The sequence below is a fragment of the Pleurodeles waltl genome, chromosome 4_2 (genome assembly GCF_031143425.1).
Source record: "Pleurodeles waltl isolate 20211129_DDA chromosome 4_2, aPleWal1.hap1.20221129, whole genome shotgun sequence".
NCBI classification, from domain to species: domain Eukaryota; kingdom Metazoa; phylum Chordata; class Amphibia; order Caudata; family Salamandridae; genus Pleurodeles; species Pleurodeles waltl.
The window spans coordinates 598990492-599015529 of NC_090443.1; the positions used below are offsets into that span (position 1 = coordinate 598990492).

The 25038-nt window shown below is 42.2% G+C and overlaps 1 protein-coding gene across 1 annotated transcript in view; it reads left to right on the forward strand.

Annotated features, from left to right (window-relative positions):
• SNX7 (sorting nexin 7) overlaps positions 1-25038 on the forward strand; it is a 265145-nt gene that overhangs the window by 51427 nt on the left and 188680 nt on the right. Inside the window, exons 4-5 of the mRNA XM_069232138.1 lie at positions 8309-8473; positions 24348-24546. Of these exons, the coding sequence (XP_069088239.1) occupies positions 8309-8473; positions 24348-24546 (364 nt within the window). The remainder of the gene's footprint in view (positions 1-8308; positions 8474-24347; positions 24547-25038) is intronic.

The window sequence follows — 25038 nt, forward strand, 5'->3', positions numbered from 1 at the left end:
GTGACCATTATGAAAGGCTGTAATAAAGCGAACAGTTGTGTTCTTAGTGGTTTGTTTGGGTTTATTCAGCAGGGAGTTCCGATCCATACTTCTTACTTCATTTCTGATGGTATTTATGGAGGCCCTATTGTAGCACCTAGATGTAAGTCTCATGGTCATTTCAAAGGATGTTTTGTCATAATCAGAGATGTTAGTGCAGTTGAGTCTAGCTCGTCTAAATTCGCCTTTGGGTATATTTTGAATAGTGCTCGATGAATGACAGCTGGTGGCATGAAGAATTGAGTTAGCAGATGTCGTTTTACGAAAAAACTTGGTCTGGAGTTTATTATCTTCAACAAAAATCAATAAATCTAGATACTCAATTGAAGAATTGGAAATTTGATAAGTTACCTCTATCTCCCAAGGGTTTGGTTTGAGGGAATGAATAAACTGACGAAGGTGGGCCTCTGAACCTTGCCAAATAAGCAGGATATCATCAATATATCGTCCCCAAAAGATAATATGTTTGGTAAAGTATTCCGAGCGATCTGACCAGAGTCAATAGTTTTCCACAGCTCCCATCAGGATACAAGCGTAGGGTGGAGCAAATTTTGCCCCCATCGCAGTCCCTTGGAGCTGTAAGTAAAAATTGCCATCAAAGAGAAAATAATTGTTTTCAAGGCTGAATTTAAGAAAGTCCAAAATCATAGCATTCCGTGTCAGGTACTGCACCGATCTAGTAGACAAGCATTTGCTCACTGCTGCAAGGCCATCATTATGTTTGATAGAAGTATAAAGACTAACAACATCAATGGTTGCAAGAAAGTAGTCTGATTGCCACTCTATATCTTGTAGCTTTTGTAAGATATCTTTAATGTCTCTAACATAAGAGGACAAATTAGTCATAAATGGTTGAAGTTCTTTATCAATAAGGGATCCCAGCTTAGAGCATATAGAGTTTACTCCTGAGATTATAGGTCTGCCCTTTGGTGGATGTCCTGCTTTATGAATTTTGGGTAGAAGACACAATGTCGGGATGGTAGGGAATTGGAGATGCCTTATCTGGTAGAGACAATATCTAGTTGCAGATTTCTTACCATCCCACTTATCCACCTTGTTCTATGACCTGATTTCTAGGGACAGGGACATCCCTTTCACGGCCATGGGTTTGATGCACCAGTGGTCTTCATGGCTATTTACTTCTGGCATGGAAAGTTGTGAAAAGAAACTGACGTCAGTGTGCTGGGGCGGGGCTCTTATAGGACGCACAACGTCATGTCCGGTGTGAATATCAACGGACGCGGAGCCAGTTGACCCCACCTAACCGCACACATAGGTACTGCTTGAGAAAATCTCCAGATCCAGACACAGGCGTGGGGGAAAGTCTAAGGTAACGAATCTGCAACTAGATATTGTCTCTACCAGATAAGGCATTACCCAAGGTAAGTAACTTGTCCTTTACAATTGAATCACTTTTTTGTCAAAGCAAATTAAAGATTAACAGCCCACCCATGTTTACATGGAATTTTAGCCACTTATGAATGAAGATGCCTACGTTTAGCCTTCACTTCTGCTAGTTTCCCAGTGAGTTTATAAACAATCATTTATTTCTGTCATTGGATATAATGTAGTCATAAACATAACAAGGTTATCATTTAAACATGAACTAAATGATTACAATGTAAAGTGAAAAAAAAGAAGTAATACAAATTGTAAAAGCAGATAATTATTAAGCTTCTACAACTGTCTTTCTTCTATGTTGGGCTTATCTAGGGGTTGCAATTCCTCTAAATACTCACTTTAAACAGAGTGTAGGGGCCAGAGCGGGCTGAGTGGCATGTGGCATGGTACCCCATAGGACCAATTGCCTCTCCTCTGCGACTATTAACTGTGAAAGTTTTTAAGTGAGACCTCTGCTATGAACACCTATTGATTTTAATTCCTCTATTTATGATATTTATATTTATTTAGCACGTTCCTAGCCACATGGGCTGTGTAGGGATTTGTGTAAAACAAGAAATAACAACAACAGTATAATGCAAAAATAGACATAAGTAATGAAAAGCTATGGATGTTTAGCAGGATCAATAGTATGGCATAAACGTGAATCATGATACGTTTTCTGGAAGGAAAGTATGTCAGGTTTAAGTGTTAGATCCACCAGAAGGTGGCTCCCTACTCTTGGCTCTTGCCATTAAAAGCCTAAGTTAATAATTTTGGTTCCTCCTTCTTCAGGATTTTTAGTAGGGGGCAGAGTTACTTATGGGTAAGCTTGCCATTCCAGTAGAGGGGTGGATATATATCTAGGGCTCTGTGAGTAACCTAAACCATATTAAAGTTTACTCTGACTTAAAGATAAAGCCATTTTCGTTTTTTCAGAATGGAAGTAATGTGATCTGCAGCATGGATATGGCTCAGAGAGAGGCTGCGGATAGCTGATTTTGGGAATTCCCCTAGCAGAACATTCCTAGCATCCATATGTGATGTGATCAGGGCTCCAGAAGTCTAGAGAAAAGGTTTAAGTTTTCTAAGAAGGTGGAATTGGAAGTAGGCAGTTGTTGTGACTTTAAAAATCTGTGGAATAATGGTCATATTTTGGTCAATGACGAAGCCTAGGGAAATAGCAGCGATAACTAGTATTCATGAGACAGAAGGTAAATAAGATTTTTGAGGCATGTTTTGAAATGGCAACGAAAATCCATTTTTGTTTATTCTCTCTGTAGTAAACATGCACTAACAATAAACTTCAACAGATTAACACTTTAACACCTTTTGAAATTATGGATAGCCAGAAATGCCTCCAAAGCCTGTGGATGATTGTTCCACTCCACTCAATCCACTTCACTCTGCCCCAATCCAATCCACCCCCAATCCACTGATGATCAACCCACTCCAATCCACCTAATTCCAATACATCCCACTCCAGTCCAATCCATCCCTCTCCAGTCCAATCCAGTCCTCCTCACTTTAATCCAATCCAGCCCACTCCAATCCTGTCCACCCAATGCAATCCACTCCAATTCACCCCACTCCAGTCCAATCCACCACAATCTACCCCTCTCCAATCCAAGCCACTCTAACGCATTCTTATCCAACGCACACCACTGCACCCCACCCCACTCCTATCACTCTAATCCACCCCCTCCAACCCAATCCACCCACCCTAATCCAATCTAATCCATCCCACTCCAACCCACCCACCCCATTTCAAACCTCCCCACTCCAATCCAAACCAACAATCCAGTCCATCTACTCAGTCATTCCAATGTACTCCAATCCAAATCACCCCACTGCCATTCCACTCCAACCAACTTCACCCCACTCTGCCACTCCACTCTACTACACTACTCTCCTCCACTCCACTCTGCAACACTCCAACAAATTACCTCTACTTCCCCATTCCACTCTACAACACTCCACACTGCTAACTTTTAGGCATGCAGAACAGCAGCTACACTGGTGTACAGCATGGCTAAAACACATTGCCAAAGCCAATAGCTCTTGTCTATGTGGGACCTATTGGCTTTGGCAATGCTTGTTTCTATTGTTACATAAGCAAGGACTTCATTTTCTAGCTCATCTCCTTAAGTTGTCTTCACTGCTGCCTCATCTCCCGTTTCCTATTTTTATTTATCAAATTAGCATACACAACAGGAAAAGGAAAAAAGTATACTGTTGATGGAACAGTATTATGTTATAACGCACAGTGTAGTCTATTGTAGAAGTTTTGCTGGACTGTAAACAGCCTCGCAATTGGCGTGCTGGCTCTTGTAATATGGTGTTCTAGGATAGTCCTTGCTATAAATACCACTACATTAATTGCTCAACACCATGAAAAACCTGCTGAAACTTCCTGCTGTACCTCTACTGCGGGGGTACTGTGTTATACTGCCCATTACGTTCCAATCTGCCCCACTCCAATCCACCCCAGTCCACTCCATCCCACTCCAGTCCACTCAATCCCACTCCAGTCCATTCCATCCCTCTCCATTCTAATCCAATCCTCCTCACTTGAATCCAATCCAGCCCACTCCAATCCTGTCCACCCAATGCAATCCACCGCAATTCACCCCACTCCAGTCCAATTCACCACAATCTACCCCTCTCCAATCCAATCCACTCTAACACATTTGTATCCAATGCACACCACTGCACCCCTCTCCAGTCACCTCACTCCAGTCCTGTCACTCCAATCCACCCACTCAATCCAATCCAATCCACCCACCTTAATCCACTCCAGTCCACCCCATTCCAGTCACCTCATTGCAGTCACCTCACTCCAGTCCTATCACTCCAATCCACCCACTCCAGTCCAATCCACCCTAATCCAATCTAATCCATTCCACTCCATTCCAATCCACCCAACCCATTTCAAACCTCCTCACTCCAATCCAAACCAACCATCCAGTCCATCCACTCAATCCATTCCAGTCCACCCCAATCCAAATCACCCCACTTTCATTCCACTCCAACCCACTTCACCCCGGTCTGCCACTCCACTCCACTCTACTACACTACTCTCCTCCACTGACCTCTACTCCACTCTGCTGCACTACAACAAATCCACTGTACTTCCCCATTCCACTCTACGACACTCCACACTGCCAATAGCTCTTGCATAGGTGGGACCTATTGGCTTTGGAAATGCTTGTTTCTTTTGTTACATAAGCAAGGACTTCATTTTCTAGCTCAGCTCCTTAAGTTGTCTTTACTGCTGCCTCATCTCCCGTTTCCTATTTTTTATTCATCACATTAGCACCGGCGTGCTGGTTTTCGTAATATGGTGTTCTAGGATAGTCCTTGCTATAAAGACCACCACATCAATTGCTTAACACCATGAAAAGCCGGCTGAAACCTTCTGCTGTCCCTTTACTGCGGGGGGGGGGGTGTTACTGTGTCATAGTGCCCATTACTGTACGATCTATAGCTCAGTTATACTTTCGTCGCTTGTAATACAGATTTGGTTTCTTCTTTGCTGTTTTATATAGCGTGGACCCGACAAGAAAGTATTGGAGCTCCAGTACCATCTCACAAAGGCACATTCATTTTTGTGTTTTTTTTTTAAAGGCATGGGATAATTAAGTGGTGTGTATAGAATAACGGGATGTTAAGGCGATACCGAAACTCAAAACTGGTTGTCTAGTTTCCTAGTCAAAATCTCTGGCCGTTATGCCACATGCTCTCTGATTGTTTTTCGGTGTTGCCTTTCTGTCATGGCAAGTATGTATGCAACAAGCTCCATATGTTTTAGGTATGACTGTTTGAGGGAAAAGGACGCATAGAACTTCGATGTCTCAGTGCACTGAATTAAGTCTTTAGTCCATTTCTCCATTTTTGGTATCTCTTTGTCACTGTCTTAGTGAGAAGCTATGCTAAAGAAGTGAATTCCCTATGTGAAGTCGGAATACCCTTCACCTATTGCAGAAGAGCCACCAAGACGTCTTCCTGGAGCTTGACTTCTTTCACATCTGACCCAGTACTAAGCACATTGGTCCAGAGTTACTTTACTGATGTGCAGCGGCATGCATAATGCAGGAAGTCTCCCTGGGGAGTCCGCTTCTCCTGCATCCCTTTTCTGCTTTCAGACTCGTATCTTTTAAATCTTGAGGCCTAGAGTAGTATCTCTGGATGCGTTTGTATTAGTCTGTTTCTCCCGTTTTGGGAAATCTTTGTTTGGAAGCAGCAATATGTTCACTGTCCATCTGTTGTGTCTATTTCCAAATCTCTCCCCCACTTGTCCCATCCCCCTTTATTTGGATGTGGTATGATTGCCATCATTTGGTTATATGACCGTGACACAAATCGTAGAGGAACATGGAAAGCTGTGGCTGTGGCGAGCACTTTCATTTCTTCTAATTCTTGCTGGAATTCCGGGTAAATTTCAGTTTGTGATACTAGCCTATGATACAGAAAGTGGCAAGCAGTTCTTTATAACACTGAACGTATGCATGGCCATGAATTTTCTATCTTCATATATTTGTTTGTGATCCATAACCTATAATGCAAAAAGTGGCAAGCAGTTTTTTTTTTTTTTTTTAAACACTTAACATATGCATGGTCATGAATTTTCTATCTCCATATATAACCCCAAATGTATTTATCTTCATGATGTTTAGCTTGCGCATTCACTTTCAGTTCTGTCGCCTGTGGCACAGCCAGCTGATCCATCGGTAGCAACAGTGGTGAATATATCATGTTTGTGCGGGTGAGTTTTGCCAGTCTGTGCCAGGCCCTGGTAGTGCATGGTGACAAGTCTACTTCTGCTGCATTGTCTCTAGGGAACTGGCTATGCCACGTCTTTTTTTCACGCCGATATATGGGGCATTTAAATCTAAGCAGTACCAGTAGCAGGCATATTATGCCTTCGCCACCTTGCAGTAAATCTCAAAGCTAGGGCAGAAAGGGGGCCTTATAGGGCAAGGTCACTGCCTGACGGCTAATTCTGAGGAACTTTTCTGTCCCTGCCGATTTGGTCATAACTGACTTTAATTGGACGATAAACTTACGGGTCCATGCCCTTCTCTCATGTTAATACATAAAGGATAAAGCGATCCTGGTTATTTTCGTGGTCTGAATAGCCTTGAAATCCCAGTTCCTTCACCATTCTTCTATGTTTATAATGACTTATTTAATACTGCTTCTTGTCATCCGCTGTAGAAGTGGCCCTAGGCAGAGAATCTCAATTGTCCCACCCGTTTACAATCATAAGTTTTATCTTCATTACATATTTCTGTGTTTTGTCTTGATTAGGTAGTGGAATAGTGGATGGCAAATGGGGTGAAATCACGCAGTATTCTTCTCCATCAGAAGAAATATATTAATTTGGGTGGTTACTGCAGACATTTTAGTTGCTGAAATAGCCATTAGCAATGTAGCAGGATGAATCCTTTCATAGTAAGTACAATAAATAACAAGGTCCATGCTGGCATTTTGAAATTATTTTTTGTTATAGTTTGACAAACAAGAACCTAGAAGCCCCATATTGTGTCTGCATGTATGGACGGCGATCTTGGAATGATTTTGGCCATCTAGTACAATAAAAAAAAAAAAAAGTATTGGCAAAGCTTGCGTTTATTTATGGCCAGACCTGTTGGATTTGCAGTGTCTATTTGATAACTTTTTTCATTGTCAAAGTTTCCGCATTATGGAAAGTCATCTTTAGGCCCCGGCTGTAGGCGGCCCGCATGTATTTCCTCGAATCGAGACATGCTGCATCTACATTGTGGGCTTCAGCCCCTCCATAGGCTTGCCATTTGCTGGCACCATCATCACTCCATTTTGGGTTCTCCCCATTTGGCAAGGGAATGTATACGTCATGCCTCTTCCAGGGTTTAGCTCTCCCTGAGCACATTGCCCAACTACTGCTAAACATACACAGTGGGCATTTCCTGGCATTGTTTCGGGAATGTTTTTTTTGTTTGCAAAGGCGTGACGGTCCTACCACAAGTTAGGTGCCCTGTTTACATCTTGTTAGAAGTTGTAATGGTTGGTTTACTTATGCATGCTTACATGTAGCTAAAGTGTCCATTCTAGAAATTTCACCTCACTTTGCAAACTTGCTACTTCTATATACTGGATCGGTGCTGATGCTGATATTTATTTGTGCTGTTAGACAACAAGGAACGGGTGTCTATAACCCTAATTTTTTAACATTTTGTTTAGCAGAAAATTTGGCAAAATGAAGGGGGTTGGATAACGCATCCTTGTCCGCCGTCACCTTCTGTTTTAATCCAAATAATGCTGTGTCGTCTTTGAATGCAAACGACTCTGTATTTTTTTATAGCAAACTTAAATGCCCATGCTATTCCTTGCACAGTCTGATTTCAAACTTTACAGCAACGTCAGCAATTACCACTGTGTAAAATATATGCCGCTCTGCCCTGTTCATGTTCCGCCTTCAGCACATGGCTGTCGGTTTCTCACCTCCCACACTCGCCCTCTAGTTCACCCCCCCCACCTCCCTCCCGTCCACCACCCCCTCTCCATTGCCAAAAGCAATTGGTTGCTTATCGTCTTTGTCAATGCTTGTTTATCCAGGCAACACTTCACTGATTGCAAAATATTAATGAAGCTTTCTGGGATGATGCATTTCTTCCTCTTTTGCCACCGAAGGCACTATTACCTTAGTCAAATAGAAAACTGTTTGAGGACCCAATGAATACGAATAAGTCCTGATGTATTTCGTTTGTTTGAAAAATTCATGACTTTGAAAGCTGCTCTTTGAAGTTGTGTTTTGAGGCAAAACCGGTGGCTGTCGAATTATGTCTTGTTTGTTGTCGATTTGTTCTCTTGTATTGAAATTTTATTACTTTATTTTTTTCCTTTTCAGCCTCTGCCAGAAAAATTCATAATGAAAGGAATGGTCGAGCGATTTAATGACGATTTTATCGAAACTCGCAAAAAGGCATTACATAAATTTTTAAACCGAATAGCGGAGCATCCAACTTTAACATTTAATGAAGATTTCAAGGTTTTTCTTACTGCACAAGCATGGGTAAGTATTAAAAGGTTTCAAATGTTGATCACTAGTTAAAATGTCAGCAGAATTTTCTATAGGTTTACATTTTTAGGTGTGGACTGTACATAGATTTAGGTATTTCACCAGCTCTATGTTTTCTTAAACATATTATAAAATTAATACATATGTATATACCGAGGATTTGTGAAAACCTCTCCAGACATTGGTCACATAGAGGGGCTTTGGATCGGTTCCCATTTGTCATGGTTCATGTGTGGTGTGAGCAAAATTCAGTGAGAGGGCAAATGATTAGTAAGTTATGACCACGTTTTCAGTGTGAAACAAAACGCAATGTAGTGGTTTCTTTAGTTACCTGTAAATCAATGTAGGATGACGTTTTCAGTATGGCCGTTGCATTTAACCACTACTTCCAGAATAGTACAGAGTTGTGCACAGCAGTAAAGGGTAGTGACATCTCTGAGGGATTTCATCTTGTGATGTTCAGCGTGAGCTCCCTAGTGCAGCGATAATACCTGCTTAGATTAGCACCCTTCATAATGTCATTAGAATTTACATAGTTGCATCCCTGAAGAATTTCATGTTGCCAAGCAGTATCACCATAGCTGGTGAAAATGCACTATGTAGCGCATCTGAATGTATTTCTTAATCGGACGTTTAAGATTTAAATGATGTATAAAAAAAAGATTCTGTATGAATGCTTCTTTTCCGGAGTTCCTGGTGGCATACTGGATGTTGGCACGCTTTCTCGCGCTCTGCTTCACGAATATTGAATTGTGCTTTATGTACCAAGAGGGGCAGTAATGCTCACGGTAGTAATACACCTCTTAAGGGCTCTTTCCACAGCATCTTCCTCCTCACTGGCTGAGGGAAGACACCAACGCTGAGACTTACTGCGGAGCACACCCACCGCATCCATGGAGACCAAGGCTGTATGTAGTCGGATCACTTAATTACAGCTACGAGCGCTCACATTTACTGCTTCAGTCGCACACCGTCCATTGCATGCAGCCACTGATGTAGTCCTCCATTAAACACTGCACTCCGTGGTCTGCACACTTTCTGCTGAACTCATGCACTCGGTTATTCATTCATTTCTCTACTCACACATTCACATGTAAATGATTTCACTCTTTTGGCACTGTGCATGTTGTATGTTTTTAACAGATTTTTCTGAACTGTACGCAAGACTTGTTCAGAAAGTTGGCCTCACAACAGCCTAGCATCACCCGATTTCCATTTTGGCACCGCTGTAGTATCAACAGTAACATTAAAGTTTTCACAGTGTAAAAATAACTTGCAAAAAACAGCTCTCCTTCAGCAGGTACATAACTAGCTATGAGGCAGACATTAGTCTCAAGAACTTGAATCGTAGACCACACATAAATGAATACAGTTTTGCAGTCTCCATCGGGAAACTAATGTTGAAAATAATTATTTTATTTATGTCCATCTGTGCTAAGTCCCAGTTTGGAGCTATGTAGTTGTGAATGCTTTAATGTAACGTTGTACACACGGTTGCGGCATCCATTTTACATCCTTTGGAGAATATGTAGTAAACAGAGTAGGTAAGTCACATGTACCAGTAAAAACTCATGCAAAACAAAATTATTTTACACACACTTTTTTGATCCCTCCCGTCCGGTGCCCCTTGAACATTCCCTTAAATACGGTGCAGTGTCCCGAGTTGCTGTCAGTTCACTCCTGAATGTAACCCGGGTATATTTTCCAAGGAACCGAGGCACTCCTCACTTTCCTAGGTATTGAACCTTAGAATAAACCCCCACAAATTAATATTATACGTTTTGCTGTTTCTTATTTAGCCTTTCGGGTTTCCCTGCGATATTTTAGCCGTCTAATGTAATTTCCGGTTCTGGGCTGATTTGTTGAGCCCACAGGATAAGTAAATAGTTTGGCACCTCCCTTCCCGAAAGATTGACAGCCACTCTCATAATTAAATTTTCCTCTCAGAGGAATTAATCCTAGGCTTTATGGTAAAAGACAATGAGGTTTCATATGGTGTCTTTCATGTTTTGCACCGTTAGGACCCGATTCCACCTCTCTTGCAATTTCTCCCACATATTTGCATTCTTTGATTACTTCTTTCCTTATATTCTTTCAATTAGCCACCCCACCACCAGTACTATTAGTTCTGGGAGCACCATATACCCACTACTTTTTTGACATTAGGTCACACTGCTTGAACCAGCGCAAACCACGGACTCTTCCTCCTTCTGCGTGGACCCTACAGAACATTTATCAGTGCTTTCTTTTAACAGAGACTGCTGTAGGTGGTGCTTTTGTTGCTCCTGAGTGTATTCAATTTATCTTGGCTGCCTGTAACCAGTACTCACCATGACCTCTCTTCTCTCCGTCCTGGATTTACTCTGTGGGCATTTATACAGGCTTCCTATAAGCAGAGCACACTGTGGTCTGCCCCTGGTCGTTTTGGGGAACTGTATAGGACATTTATCCTGGCTTCCCCTAACCAGTGCTTCTCATGTGCTGCTCCTTCTGTCACTCCAGGGTCAACCCTATACTCACGTATCCTGTTTTCTTGTAGACATGGATGCTCTGTCTCCTAGCATACACGTTCCAAACTGTCCAGCTACAGGGGACATGTAGACTTTCTGATGGTATTCCACATTCCTTCTTAACCATAACTGCTGGAAGTGGCATCAGCACCAGACCAGCATCAGCTCTGTTGTCAGCAGAACCGCATTGATTCCACTGGCAGGTATGATGGTGGTAAGGGCTGGGGCAATGGCAGTGGCTTGTGTCCATACCAAGAAGGCATACTTGTACATAGGATCTCCGAGGGAGTTCAGGACAAGGGGCAAGTCCCATAAACAAAGGGGTATCCAACAGACCACCACAGAATATATAGGGATGAGGCCAAGTACGCAGAGGTGAGGACTCTGCATATGTAAGAAAAGGTATGTCTGCTAGGACCTATGTGGAGGAGAGGGAATATCAGAGGAGGCTGGTCTCACAGTCTGTAAGTCAAATATAAAGCAGATGATATTTTCTGTCCACAAGGAAGCTAAGGTGACAACAGGGCCTCAATCAGATTCTCTTTTTTTTTCCCCAGCCAGTATGCTCGGCTTACAGAATGGGTAGAGAAGAGCACTCCATATCTAGAACACGGGAGGATGGAGAAGGCTATAGACCCCTATAGAAATTTTCATTCGCTCTCCAGAAATTGGGTGAGCTTGAAATTGAAAAAGATTATTATTCCAATGTGAAGTATCGTTCTCCCACAGACTGAGAGATGAAAGGATTTAGACTGTTGTGAGAAATGTCAGTGTTGATCATCCAGCCAGCACCAGTTTCTTCACAACAACACCTCCAGGTCTCAAAAGATCCCTATACCATGTGAAGTCCAAAAGGGTTCTAAACTGTATCCTGTCATCTTCATCCTTTACATAGAGGCACTTGATGCTCACATCACAGATAACATCAATAACCACTAAATATGCCAATGATACACAGCTCTATTTGAAAGCTCTGCTTCAGACATCCAACACCTTAAACACTCCCTACACACCACAGAGACCTGTATGTCCAGCACCTTCCTGAAACTCAAGCCAACCACAACAAATATACAGCTATTTGCAAGAAAAACAAACCTGACTCACAGGCATGAACCTAGAGGTCTTCAAGTCCCAACTTTTAACAAATGCCAGGTCACCTGGATTGACCCTGGACACTAACCACGCCCTCACAGAACACATTGGCAAATAACCAAAGATGGTGTGGTACAAGTTCTATCTTCTAATGAAAGTGAAACCATTTCTTCCAGAAAGGGACTTCAGAACTACTGTTCAAGCCATATGCTCTTGCACATTGATGATGGTAACGCCCTGCTCCATAGCCTCACAGATTCCATACTAGCACCCCATAAGTGCATCCTGCATACATCAGCACGTCTCATCAAGAGCATGAAGAAATATGATCACATCACCCCTATCTTGGTGGAACTCCACTGTCTACCCTTACTGGCCCAGATCATCTTAAAATCCAGCTTCATCATTTACAAAGCCTTCATGACCAGCACCCTCACTGATCTGGCAGACAAACTCACCATCTCTGGTGTTTCTCAACACACTCCCAGCCCGGGCGCCATCAGACTAGAGACGAAAGTGTGAAAAAAAAGGCAGTAGGCCTTTTTCATCTAAGGAGCCAGGATATGGAAAAATGTCCTCATATTAATCCAGCTTGACCCAACTCTGCTCCAATTTAGTAAATAGTTGATGACACACCTCTTTAAAGACCACTACATCACAATGCATTAAATGTCCAAAAAACAGCTACAACTTCTATCACTCATTGACTTTAAGGTTTACTTTGACAGTGTACGCTGTTCCACTGCCTTTTAGCTAGGATAGCATAATAGAAATAACATATACATAACTATGTGCAAAAGAGTGTTGGAGCTTTTTAAACCATGAGATTTTATTTGTACGAATTTAAAGTTATTGATGCTACTGTATCCCCTAAAGGCTCAAATGCTCACATGAAAGCAATGTTCTGAAGAAAGTTTACACCATTGACTTACATAAGAAATTGCAGAGGTAATCTCCTACAAGTCTGTCAAGCTTTCAGCGGTAGTCTCCACTGAAGTATAATGAAGGACCAAACAGGTATTTTTTGTTTAATATTTGATTATATGATACCAGGAAAGGATCAAAGAATAGAGAAGGTATCATCATTCTGCACAAGAAATAGATACTTCTTTATATTTGTGTTAGAGTTTTTGTATGTATACCTCACTCGGGGCAACTTTGTATTTATAGTATAGGAAATTTGAAGGGAGTCACTAGTTTATGTTTCAGTTACATAACTCCAGTCTTCCATATGACCAGTGGCGGTCTATTGTTGATTTGAAGTTTTGGAAACATGTCCATAAACGTCAGGACTTCATATTAAGCTCTGCCAGAGAATTTTAATAAATTCTATCCTAATTATAATTTACAAAAATACCAAAGATCATCCCGATCATGCCATGCTCGGAACACTCCACTTTCATCCCTAAAGTGTTCATGCTTAAAACTATTTTGGGTGCTTAATTGTGGAGATAGTAATGAATACGAATTTACTCACAGAAGTTGACCCTCTACTTGGACTTTTCTCCCTAACCTTAATGCAGCCTTTATGGAATACTTAGCAAATGTGTAATTCATCTTTGTAGACAGAGAGACAAAGACAGATGGCATGGAGTTTAGGCAGAGTGTAGTGGATGGGAGGTTTGCTTAGAGAGAGGAGAGCGTGTATTACAGCTTTTTGTTTTACAGTCAGAGGCTCAGGTTCCTTCTGCTTGAAGTAGAAGGATATTAGTGGCAAGCTTGTGAAATAAGAGCTGAAACAGCTGGAAGTATTGAAGTTGCATTAATGTTAAACATAAAATTAATTTTGCTAACTTATTATAAAGATTAGTTAATTTTAAATTGACCTATAGTTTACCAGGGGAACATCGTGACACTGACTGTGGAGTCAGCGGTAACATATAGAGGAAAGTAAAAAAGATGATTTAACTTGAAACAAAAGATTAAAAATGTTTTTTCTGTGATATATTACTGTAACTGAATTTTATATACTTCTTTTAAATGAAGAACAAAATGGAAAAATGCTACAATAATTTTGAATTAAATTAAGAAATATTTTTCTGAAGTTTAAATTAGAAAATACATTCCTACCTAAAAGAAAAATACATTTGAGATATATATATATATATTATTAATTAATTAAAATAAATTTAATTATATTGTAATAACATTTAAATGTTACATTAATTTATACATTTGGAAAAGGTTGTTAAAATATTTTATAATTAACTGATAATTGTTTAATTTTTATATGTTTTAACATTTTAGTATGTTTATTTGTATTTTTACCTATTTTATATAACTTAATTGAATTTAACATTATTTCCTATGGGGTTTAATTTTAAATGTTTCTCAATGTTATTTTCTCTGGGAGGGCGTTGTAGTACCAGTGGTTGGCCATTTGTGGTGCCAGACCTACTCCAGCTCGCAGCTGGAGTATTTTACTTGTTTTTTGGGTCCCAGTTTTTGAATAGCAATGGGCTTACTTCTGGGTGGGTGGGTGGGTGCATGTTCCTTTCTAAGTGCCACCCTACTCCTCCTGTCCCATTTAGTAGTAAGAACTCCCCTTTTTCCAGCCAGGCCTCCAGTCCTGCCCACACTTAGTAGTAAGTAGTAAACTTACATGTGTGAGGATCTGCCCATAGAAAAGGTAGGAGAGGTGGAGGTAGAGATTTACACTTGGAGGTTTGCAAACAGCATTTTGTAATATTTTAGGAGTATAATTGTAGTACTGCTAAACATACTATAAAATGCAGTTTGTGATTAGGCCTATGTATTCGTTCATACCTCTCAAAGTCAGCACAGTTATTATCTGAACTATCTATGGCTTAAGAGTCAATGACACCTAGATCTTGTAACCTGTAGAAATGCACCCTTGCCAATTTAATTTTATCCTTCTGATTTGATTCCAACTGATGACCCACTGGTTATTCTCCAAGTTAAGTTATTGCTACCTAAAGATCCCATTAGCGTTAACAATTGTGTGTCAGCCCATAATTTATTAAGACATAATAGCTCAAAAATGAATCTTCTAATGGCTGGCTAAGGATTTATCCGTGCACCTGGTCTGATTGTGGGGAAGTGTTTACATTTAGTTTGGGGCAACACATTTTGATTCATATATTAGGAGGCAGAGATCTCCAATGTAGTAAGTAAGGGTTTTGCTGCATGAATCATTTTCTGAATTTACATGCTCTGCACCTTCCCGCCATCTAGTGGTTGGGTCCGGAATTGTCTTTCTTTTTTTCTTTTGGGCGTCGTCCACCACCATTTGGTGTTAGACGGCACCCCGGAAGTTCCTTTGTGTGGTAGCCATCTTCAGATACTTTTTTCTGCCATTGGGTCTGGAAGCAAAGAAGGAGCTCTGATGGGTTGGACAGAGGATGTCCAAAACTTGGAAGTAAATATTTCAAAGTTTTATATGAAGGGGAACACCGAGGTCAACAAAGCAGAAGCAAGAAGACAGATGGACACATTTCCCAGCAGGAAATGCTGGAAAGTTCCACAGAGCAGGAGAATGAAGCAAGGGAGGGGCCATAGAAAACACCCAGTGTAAACTCTGCCTGAAATGCCAACACAAGTTTGCTCAGCATGACCCCAGGGATCACAGAGAGGAGGGCTTCAAAGCCTGCACCACAGTCATCCCTAAGACACTTTAAACATGCCGAAAGCAGAGGGAGGAGCTCCATGCAGCGATGCAGAGCCAAAAGCACCACAAGTTGGTTTTGTGAAAATAAGTATGTTTGACCATTGACTTTGTGTTTCACCACTGTGCATATTAGTTGTTCAATGTTCACCAGTTTCAGATTACATTTTGTATTCAGTTTAGCTGCCTATTGGCTTTATCGTGGCATTAGACATTGCAGATGTGCTGTGTTTTTCCACATGGTAAACTAAGCTTGTGTTTTTTGTATTTTCTCCTACCGAACACGATAGCGTGATAAGGAAGCACATATTTTGCGTTTTTCTTTAGTGCAGAAAACAGATTGATCTTGAGAGGCGTGTCTCGAAACGGTGGCCAGCTTTCAACTCGTTCCTGTCAAGGTTTACCAAAACAAGCCAACATTTTTGAATAATTCACATCTGAGAGGGAAGGCCTTTTAGAAGGCTTTTTTCCCATGGTTATTTAATCTATAAAAGGTGTCCCTGTGCAGGAGCCAGGGGAATTTTCCGAGACTTCAGTCAGGAGTGGATGTCAACTGCCTGACCTCCCGTGAGGGTGGAAAAACTCTTTCTCGCAGTGGAACAGGCGTCATCAACTTGCTGGCATGAGAAAGATGAAGAACAGTGATAGGCCCTATGGTGATGAATTTTGACTTTATTCTTTGCTTGGCAGTTCTGCTATAATATAATCACATATATTTGCTGTGTACATTGCAGTTGAGATTCACTTTGCTATATTTTCCTTTCATTGCTGTGACTATTTTTAAACATGTGCCTCCAACCTACTAATCTCCTCTCTCAGGAACCTCGTGATGAAGTAATAATAAATGTCTTCTTTAAACTACGAAGTGCATTCCAGAGATTTTGGTTAGCTCGGTCATTAGTGAAAGCAAAACAGTCGCTGAAGGAGTTAGGCTATCCAGCGATGAGGAAGAGCAAGCGGGAGGTGCAGAACTGACTCTCGGAGGATCAGATGTCAAATTTTTCAAGGGAGACGCAGAGGAAAAACTCCCGAAAAAGAAGACTGTACGAGACATAGAAAAGAGACCTGAAAAAGTAAAAAGCAAAAAAACACCATTGAGCTCAGATGAGAAAGTCCCTGGGAATTCAATACCACAAGGCAGTCCCGACATCCAAGAAAAAGACGATCAAGGGTCGGTCACAAGCAAGAGATCCAGATGGATCGCACACCAGGCAAGAAGACAGACGGACACATTTCCCAGCAGGGAATGCTGGAAAGTTTCACGTAGCAGGAGAATGAAGCAAGGGAGGGGTCACGGAAAACACCCAGTTTAAATTCTGCCTGAAATGCCAACACAAGTTTGCTCAGCGTGACCCACACAAGGTCTGCAACCTCTATCTCCCAAGGGATCACAGAGAGGAGGGCTGCAAAGCCTGCACCACATTCATCCCTAAGACACTCAAAGCATGCCGAAAGCAGAGGGAGGAGCACCATGCAGCGATGCAGAGCCAAAAGCACCACAAGTCGCTGTAGTGAAAATAAGTATGTTTGACCGTTGACTTTGTGTTTCACCACTGTGCATATTAGTTGTTCAGTGTTCACCAGTTGCAGATTACTTTTTGTATTCAGTTTAGCTGCCTATTGGCTTTATCGTGGCATTAGACATTGTAGTTGAGGCATTGCAGGTGAGCTGTGTTTTTCCAGATGGTAAACTAAGCTTGTGTTTTTCGTATTTTCTCCTACCGAACACGATAGCATGATAAGGAAGCACATATTTTGTTTTTTTCTTTAGTGCAGAAAACAGATTGACCTTGAGAGGCGTGTCTCGAAACGGTGGCCAGCTTTCAATGCATTCCTGTCAAGGTTTACCTAAACAAGCCAGCATTTTTTAGTAATTCACATTTGCGAGGGAAGGCCTTTTAGAAGGCTTTTTCCCATGGTTATTTAATCTATAAAAGGTGTACCTGGGCAGGAGCGAGGGGAATTTTCCGAGACTTCAGTCAGGAGTGGACTTCAACTTCCTGACCTCCCGTGAGGGTGGAAAAACTCTTTCTCGCAGTTGAACAGGGGTCATCAACTTGCTGGCATGAGGAAGATGAAGAGCAGTGATAGGCCCTACGGTGATGAATGTTGACTTTATTCTTTGCTTGGCAGTTATGCTATAATATAATCACATATAATTGGCTGTGTACATTGCAGTTGAGAATCACTTTGCTATATTTTCCTTTCATTGCTGTGACTATTTTTAAACGTGTGCCTCCAAACTACTAATTTCCTCTCTCAGAAACCTCGTGGTGAAGTAATAATAAATGCCTTCTTTAAACTAAGAAGTGCATTCCAGTGATTTTTGTTAGCTCGGTCATTAGTGAAAGCAAACAGTCGCTGAAGGAGTTAGGCTATCCAGTGATGAGGAAGAGCAAGCGGGAGGTGCAGAATTGACTCTCGGAGGGTCATATGTCAAATTATTCAAGGGAGACGCAGAGGAAAAACTCCTGAAAAAGAAGACTGTAAGAGACATAGAAAAGAGACCTGAAAAAGTTTTTTTTTAAAAATAAAAAAAAACACCATGGAGCTCGGAGGAGAAAGTCCCTGGGAAACAATACCACAAGGCAGTCCCGACGTCCAAGAAAAAGGGTCGGTCACAAGCAAGAGATACAGACGGATCCCACACCACGGATACCGAAGAAGGCCGGTCGCTGAAACAAGCGAGACCTTCAATCAGCAAAAGAGACCCTGAAACCAGCAGGGAAAAAACATTGGGGGAACATACGCCGGAAAGATGACCTTCGATGGAGGAAGACTTTGACAAGGCGATGGAGGTGGAGAAGAAGAGACATCGTCTGGAGGCTAAAATGGCAGCGCTCCTTCTAAATAAAAAGGAGTTCGACGATGCGCTGAAACAATATTGAATCGCACCGAAACCCTCGATGACCTTCATGGACTAGGAAGCCAAGGAGGAAGAAACTGCTCTCGATGCCCCGGCAAACCCCCAAACCATATGAAGAAGAGGTAGAGGAGAAGTTCTGAGACCCCGAGGAGGAGGAAACCATGGGGAGTTTCGAGGATGAGTGGCATGACCCCGAAACAGAGAGCCTAGAAGAGGAGATCAACAGGTACCCCTTGAAACCTTTGTCCCCAGATTACATCATATGCTACAATAGTATGGTGAAGAGGGCAGCGGACACATACGGTGTACCCCTGGAGGGAGAGGAGGAGACTCCTGCTTCCTACTGGAGACCCTCAGACCAACAATTAAGGGAAACCTTTACCTTCCCATGTTACCCAGCATACTGGACCAGGGTAAGGAGGCCTTCAAGGAACCAGCAGCACCCAAGGACGTTACACCAAGATTAGAAAAGAAATACAAACCCTCCCCAAAATTTTGTACATACATCCATGGAAATACAGTGACAGACTCCATCACAGTCTTGACAGCTAGAAGGAGGAAAAGGGCACACTCCTCCGCAGGCCCCCCTCCAGAAATAGAGAGAAAAAGACTAGCTGTGGTGGGGAGGAAAGTAGAAAGAGAATCTACAACACAGTGGCATATAGCCAACTTCAACACCCTCCTGAACAGGTACAGTCACTACCAGTAGGACACAATTGAAGAGCTGATGAAAAAGCTCCCAGAAACAGATAAAAAGAGGGCAAAAGCCAACATAAAAGACGGGAAAATCATCGCCAATGCATGTTTAAAATACGCTTTAGACGCCGCGGACACAGAGAGCAGGCGAATATGCATGGGAACAACTCTAAGAAGGCAAGCATGGCTCAGGATATCCGGCTTTAAACCGGAAGTGCAGGCCTCCATAATCAACAAACTCTCAGTGGAGGGACCTTATTCGGCCAAGAAGTAGACCAGTCCTTACAACAAATCAAGAAGGACAAAGAGACAGCGATGGGGGCACTACAATTCAGACATAGCTTCAGGAGAGGGAGCAAAATCAGAACACCCACAGAAAGGGGAGCCTTTACCTTTGGGCAACAACAGCATCCAACCCAGAGTAGTACATTGCAGGGCAGCCAACTGACTGGATACCAACAATGGCAATAGACCATCAGACAGCCCTTTCGAGGTAGAGGGAGGGCAAGTGGCCAAACCCCCAGAGGAGGGGGAACAACCAAATGACTCCCAAATGCCCTCAAGCCCCCACACAACAGCATTAGGGGGCAGAATGGCATGGTACCCACAACAGTGGGAGAAAACTACCACAGACAATTGGGTGCTAGATGTGGTATGCCATGGATACTGTATAGAACTCTCAAAAATACCACAGACAAATCCACCAAGGAAGGAGGAGTATCACTAAGCAGAGTTGGCTCAACTAAAAAGGAAAGTAAAAGATCTCTTGTTAAAACAGGCAATAGAAAAAGTACCAAAGAGCAAATTAAACAGGGTATATTGCTCACCCTACTTCTTGGTGCCAAAACAAGACCTTTCACTACGACCGATCCTAGACCTCAGGTTCATAAACAAATTCATTCACACTCAACATTTCAAGATGACAACGCTTCAGGAGGTGGTACCACTCCTGCAAAGAGGAGATTACATGGCACCCATAGACCTTCAGGACACCTATCTACATATACCAATACATCAAGCACACAAGTAATATCTCCGATTCGTGCTAGAAGGAGTGCACTTTCAATTCAAGATCTTACTATTCAGAATAAAATTGCCACCAAGGATTATCACAAAATGCCTAGCTACAGTCATGGCATTCCTAAGAAGGAAGGGAGTTCATGTATACCCCTACTTAGACGACTGGCTTATAAGTGCGCATACAAAGGAGAAATGTCAAAGCGACACCAAAACAGTCATCACAACCCTACAAAAGCTCGGGTGCAGCATAAACCACAAAAAATCATCACCACAGCCTCAACAAGAAAAGATCTTCTTAGAAGCCACACTTGATGACAGGAGAGCACATGCTTACCCTGCCCAAAAGGGGATACAGGCAATCACAGAGCAAACTCGCCTTTACGAGAAAAGACAATCTCTGACAGTGAGGACAGTAATGAAGTTGATGGGCATGATGGCATTCTGCATCCCTCATACCACATGCAAGACTACACATGGGACCCTTCAAAGAATGGCTAACCAACAATTGGTCCCACACCACAGGGAATTAGGAGGATCTAGTGGTTGTAACAGGGAAAATACAAAAGAAGATACAATGGTGGGCATCCAAGCACATAACCAAAGGAAGGCCTTTCAACACATCAACTCCCTCTGTTACCATCACCACGGATACATCCCACAAGGTGTGAGAGCACACACAGACAATCTAAGAATCCAAGGCCTATGGAACAAAAGAAATGCAGTAAAGCACATCAATTTCCTAGAACTGAAAATGGTGCTATTGACCCTGAAAGCATTCCATTCGCAGATAGCAGGGAAAGCAGTACTAATACAGACAGACAACGCAACAACAATGTTCTGTCTGAACAAACAGAGGGGTACAAATCATTCACCCTAAGCAGATTGGTGCAAGAAATATAGAAATGGGTGATACCTCAAAGGATCAACCTACAAACAATACACTTACCAGGAAAGGACAACATAGAAGCGGACAAACTAAGCAGACAAAGAAACAGCACACACGAATGGGAGATAAAAAAAAAGGGAGCCACAAAAACATTTTCAGGATCTGGGGCACTCCAACAGTCGACCTATTTGCATCAGCGGAGAACAGAAAATGCCATTGCTTCACCTCCATGTTTCCACACCACCAATCAGAATGGAATGCCCTGTTACTTAACTGGTCAGGGACATTTGCCTGCACCTTTCCACTGATTCCCCTAATACCAAAGGTACTGGAGAAGGCCAGGAGACCAGGGACAAATCTCATCCTTATAGCCCCTCAGTGGGCCAGATAAGCCTGGACCTACTCTAACTGTCTGGGACAGAATATAAAGATCAAACTGGAACGAGACCTACTCGCAATACAAGGGGGGCAAGTGTTTCACCTGGAACCAGCAACACTCAGTCTAACAGCATGGCGTCTGAAAACATAGAATATGGACACCTAAACCTACCACACAGAACCATAGAGATATTAAATGATGCTAGGAAACAAACAACAAGGAGATACTATGCATCAGAATTGAAAATTACATCATGTAGTGTGCAGGAAACAATACTCAACAACAATATCTAGCCAGGAGACAGTTGTAACCTATCTCACACACCTATTGGACAGCTGAAGCTACTACTCTTCACTCAAGGTACACCTGGCGGCAATCATGGCCTACACCAGAGGGGCATTATGTAAACATTTCTTCAGAGCACCCGTGATAAAGAAGTTCCTGGAAGGATGTAAAAGATTTGCCCCTCCAAGAAAGGCACCAGTCCCAATGAGGAGCTAACACAGTGCTAACACAACTCATAACAAAACCATTCAAATTCATGCACAAGGTTGAATTGCAGTTTCTCACATTAAAAACAGCCTTCTTCATAGTGATCACATCACCAGGGAGAGTAAGCGAGATCCAAGCTTTAACAATAGAAAAACCATACATGCAAATCCACAAGGACAAGGTAGTTCTCCGAACAAACCCATAGGTCCTACCCAAAGTGGTCACCATGTTTCACGTCAATCAGACCATACAGTTACAAGTTTTCTTCAAAATCCAGCAAACAGAAATGGAGAAAAATCCACATACACTGGACATAAGAAGGGCACTAATAGTCTGCTTGAAGGAGACCAGCCAACTCTGCAAGGGTAACCAATTATTTCTTGCATATACTAAACCCAACAAAGGAAGCTACCTCACAAAGGTACCATTTCATGATGGATCGTGGAGAAAATCCAAACATGCTATACAGCAGCAGGCAAGCAACTGCCTCACCTCCCAAAGGCACAGTCAACAAGGAAAAAGGGTGCAACCCTGGCGCTAATAGCAAAAAATGCCCATAGACACTATTTACACAGCAGCAACATGGGCATCCCCTCACACATTCACAAAACACTATTGTGTGGACATCGAAATGCACAAAGAAGCCAAGGTGGGACAGAAGGTACTACAGCACCTGTTTGCAAGTTCGTCATTTCAACCCAGCCAACCCAATTGAAGGGGAGAAACTGCTACACAAACTGATGCACAGCATATGAATCCAGAAAAGAATTCATGCTGCAAAACGAAATGGTTACTTAACAGTAGGAGTAGTTTTGCAGCATGAAGAGTTTTCTGGATCCAGATGTGACCCGCCCACCTCCCCAGAAAGGAGAACAGGACAAACAGGTGGGGAAGAGGTCACAAAAGAAAAACAGAAAGGAAAAAAGAGAAAGGAAGAGGAAAAATCATAAAGCAAAAACAATGGTAAAAAGAATCCTAAGATTGCTACCACGCACAGGAAATTCCGGGGCGCTGTCTGGCGTATTGCGGGGACGGACCTAACACCAAATGGCTGTCAACGACTCCCAAAAGAAAAGAAAAAAAAGAGGCAATTCCAGACCCAACCACTAGATGGCGGGATGATGAACTGCATGTGAATCCAGAAAACCTTTCAGGCTGCAAAACTACTCCTTCTGGTAAGTAACCATTTTGTTTCTTTCTATTAAACCATAAAGCCTCGGTGGTACGTTGAGTCTGCTAAGGCCTTATATCTTTAATTACCCCAAACTGAACTAAGGTGATGACAGCGGCAGATGTAGTACTGCAACAAGGTCTCTCACTAAAGCACCTTGTTAATATTGAATGCTGCTGGCCCACATAATACTCCATTGGCTGCCACTGGAAAAGGCATGCCATTTATGATTCTCTCTAATATCCACTGGGCATACTATAAAATAATCCTTGAATTTCCAAGGTATGGGCTCTTAAAACATGACTGAAAGTGTTCCATGCCACTTCTAATTACTCAACACAACCATGACTGAATGGTCTGTATAACACTATAGGTTCAGGCCTCTCCTTATTAGACACAAAAAGATCATGCAAGTTGCAGATTACCAATTGACCAAACTGCCTCCTCTCTCCTTAGATTCCTGTAGACTAATGGCCTCATTACGCATTTGGCAGTCTTCAGACCGTCAAACTCATGGTGGCGGTCGGACTGCTGCAGTTCTGGCAGTCGGACCGCCAGGAGACTCCCACCACTGCCAGGATCACAGATCCTGACATGGTGGCAGCGGTCGAAGTCATGGTCAGCCACGGCAGTGCCCATAGCAGTACCACTGTGCGGATCATGACTTCACTTTTTGCCAGTCTTTCCATGGCAGTTGCACCCCATTGAATGGCTGGAGGAAAGCCAGTGCTGGGGGCCGCAGGGAGCCCCTGCACTGCCCACAATCATTGCTCCCCTTCCAGCACCCTCGGAATACGCACTGTCTGCTATGTGCTGATGCTGAAGTGCATTGTAATAACATTGTAATAAGACATTTCCGCCAGTAATACGACGGGGGTGGGGAAGGGATGGCCTCATCCCCACGGCTTTAGCGGTCCGACGGTTGAACCCCCAAAGTTGTAATGCGGCCCTAAGTCTTTAGTTCCAGAAGGCCAACAGTAAGCTTTAGTGTAGTTACAAAAAATGTTACTTTATGTTCATTTTATCAACTGATTTCTGTGGGGTATATCTTTGCCATTGATGCACATGTTTGATTTCCTCAACTTTCAATGTTCTTTTTAAGCCTTTATTTTAATTTTTGTATATACTTAGGAACTGGCCTCTCACAAGAAGCAAGGTCCTGGTTTCCTTGAGCGTATGGGGCAATCTGTTCGAGCTGTAGCATCTTCCATGAGAGGAGTAAAAAATCGACCAGAAGACATCGCACTAATTAGTGACTATGTTGACATATTCAGTCAAAAAACAAATGCTCTAGACAAAATTGCTCAAAGAATTTTTAAGGAAGAAAAAGGTAAGGACTGCATATGGAATTAATATCAATATGCCTTTTGAAAAATGAAAATGTTATATCTTGGAAGCCAGTGGTCACTGTTGAAGGCGAAGTCTACAATAGATCAGTAACATTACAATGTTAAACCCTGAGTTATTTCAATAGGTTTGAATATGTATATTGTTTGGAGGACACAAATTGTGATGAAAAGAATACACTTGCCAGTCTCTCAGTGAGAGAAGTCATTGTCTTCATGCAAGATGTGACTGAACTCCTGCTCTGCCCGACCATAATTGAACCTTAAAGATTACAGGTTTTATAATTTCAACCATCAAAAGTGGTTTGGGAAAGAATTCCCACACAATTTACTTATAAAGGGAATGGAAATGATATAATGTTCAATACAAAGAAAATAATCTGTTATCCGAAACAGAATATCAAGAATGTTCAGTGGGAGGAAGAGGGATCTCAGCCCTCGGGTTTTGGCGGGGGCTCTTAGGGCTAATGTGATGT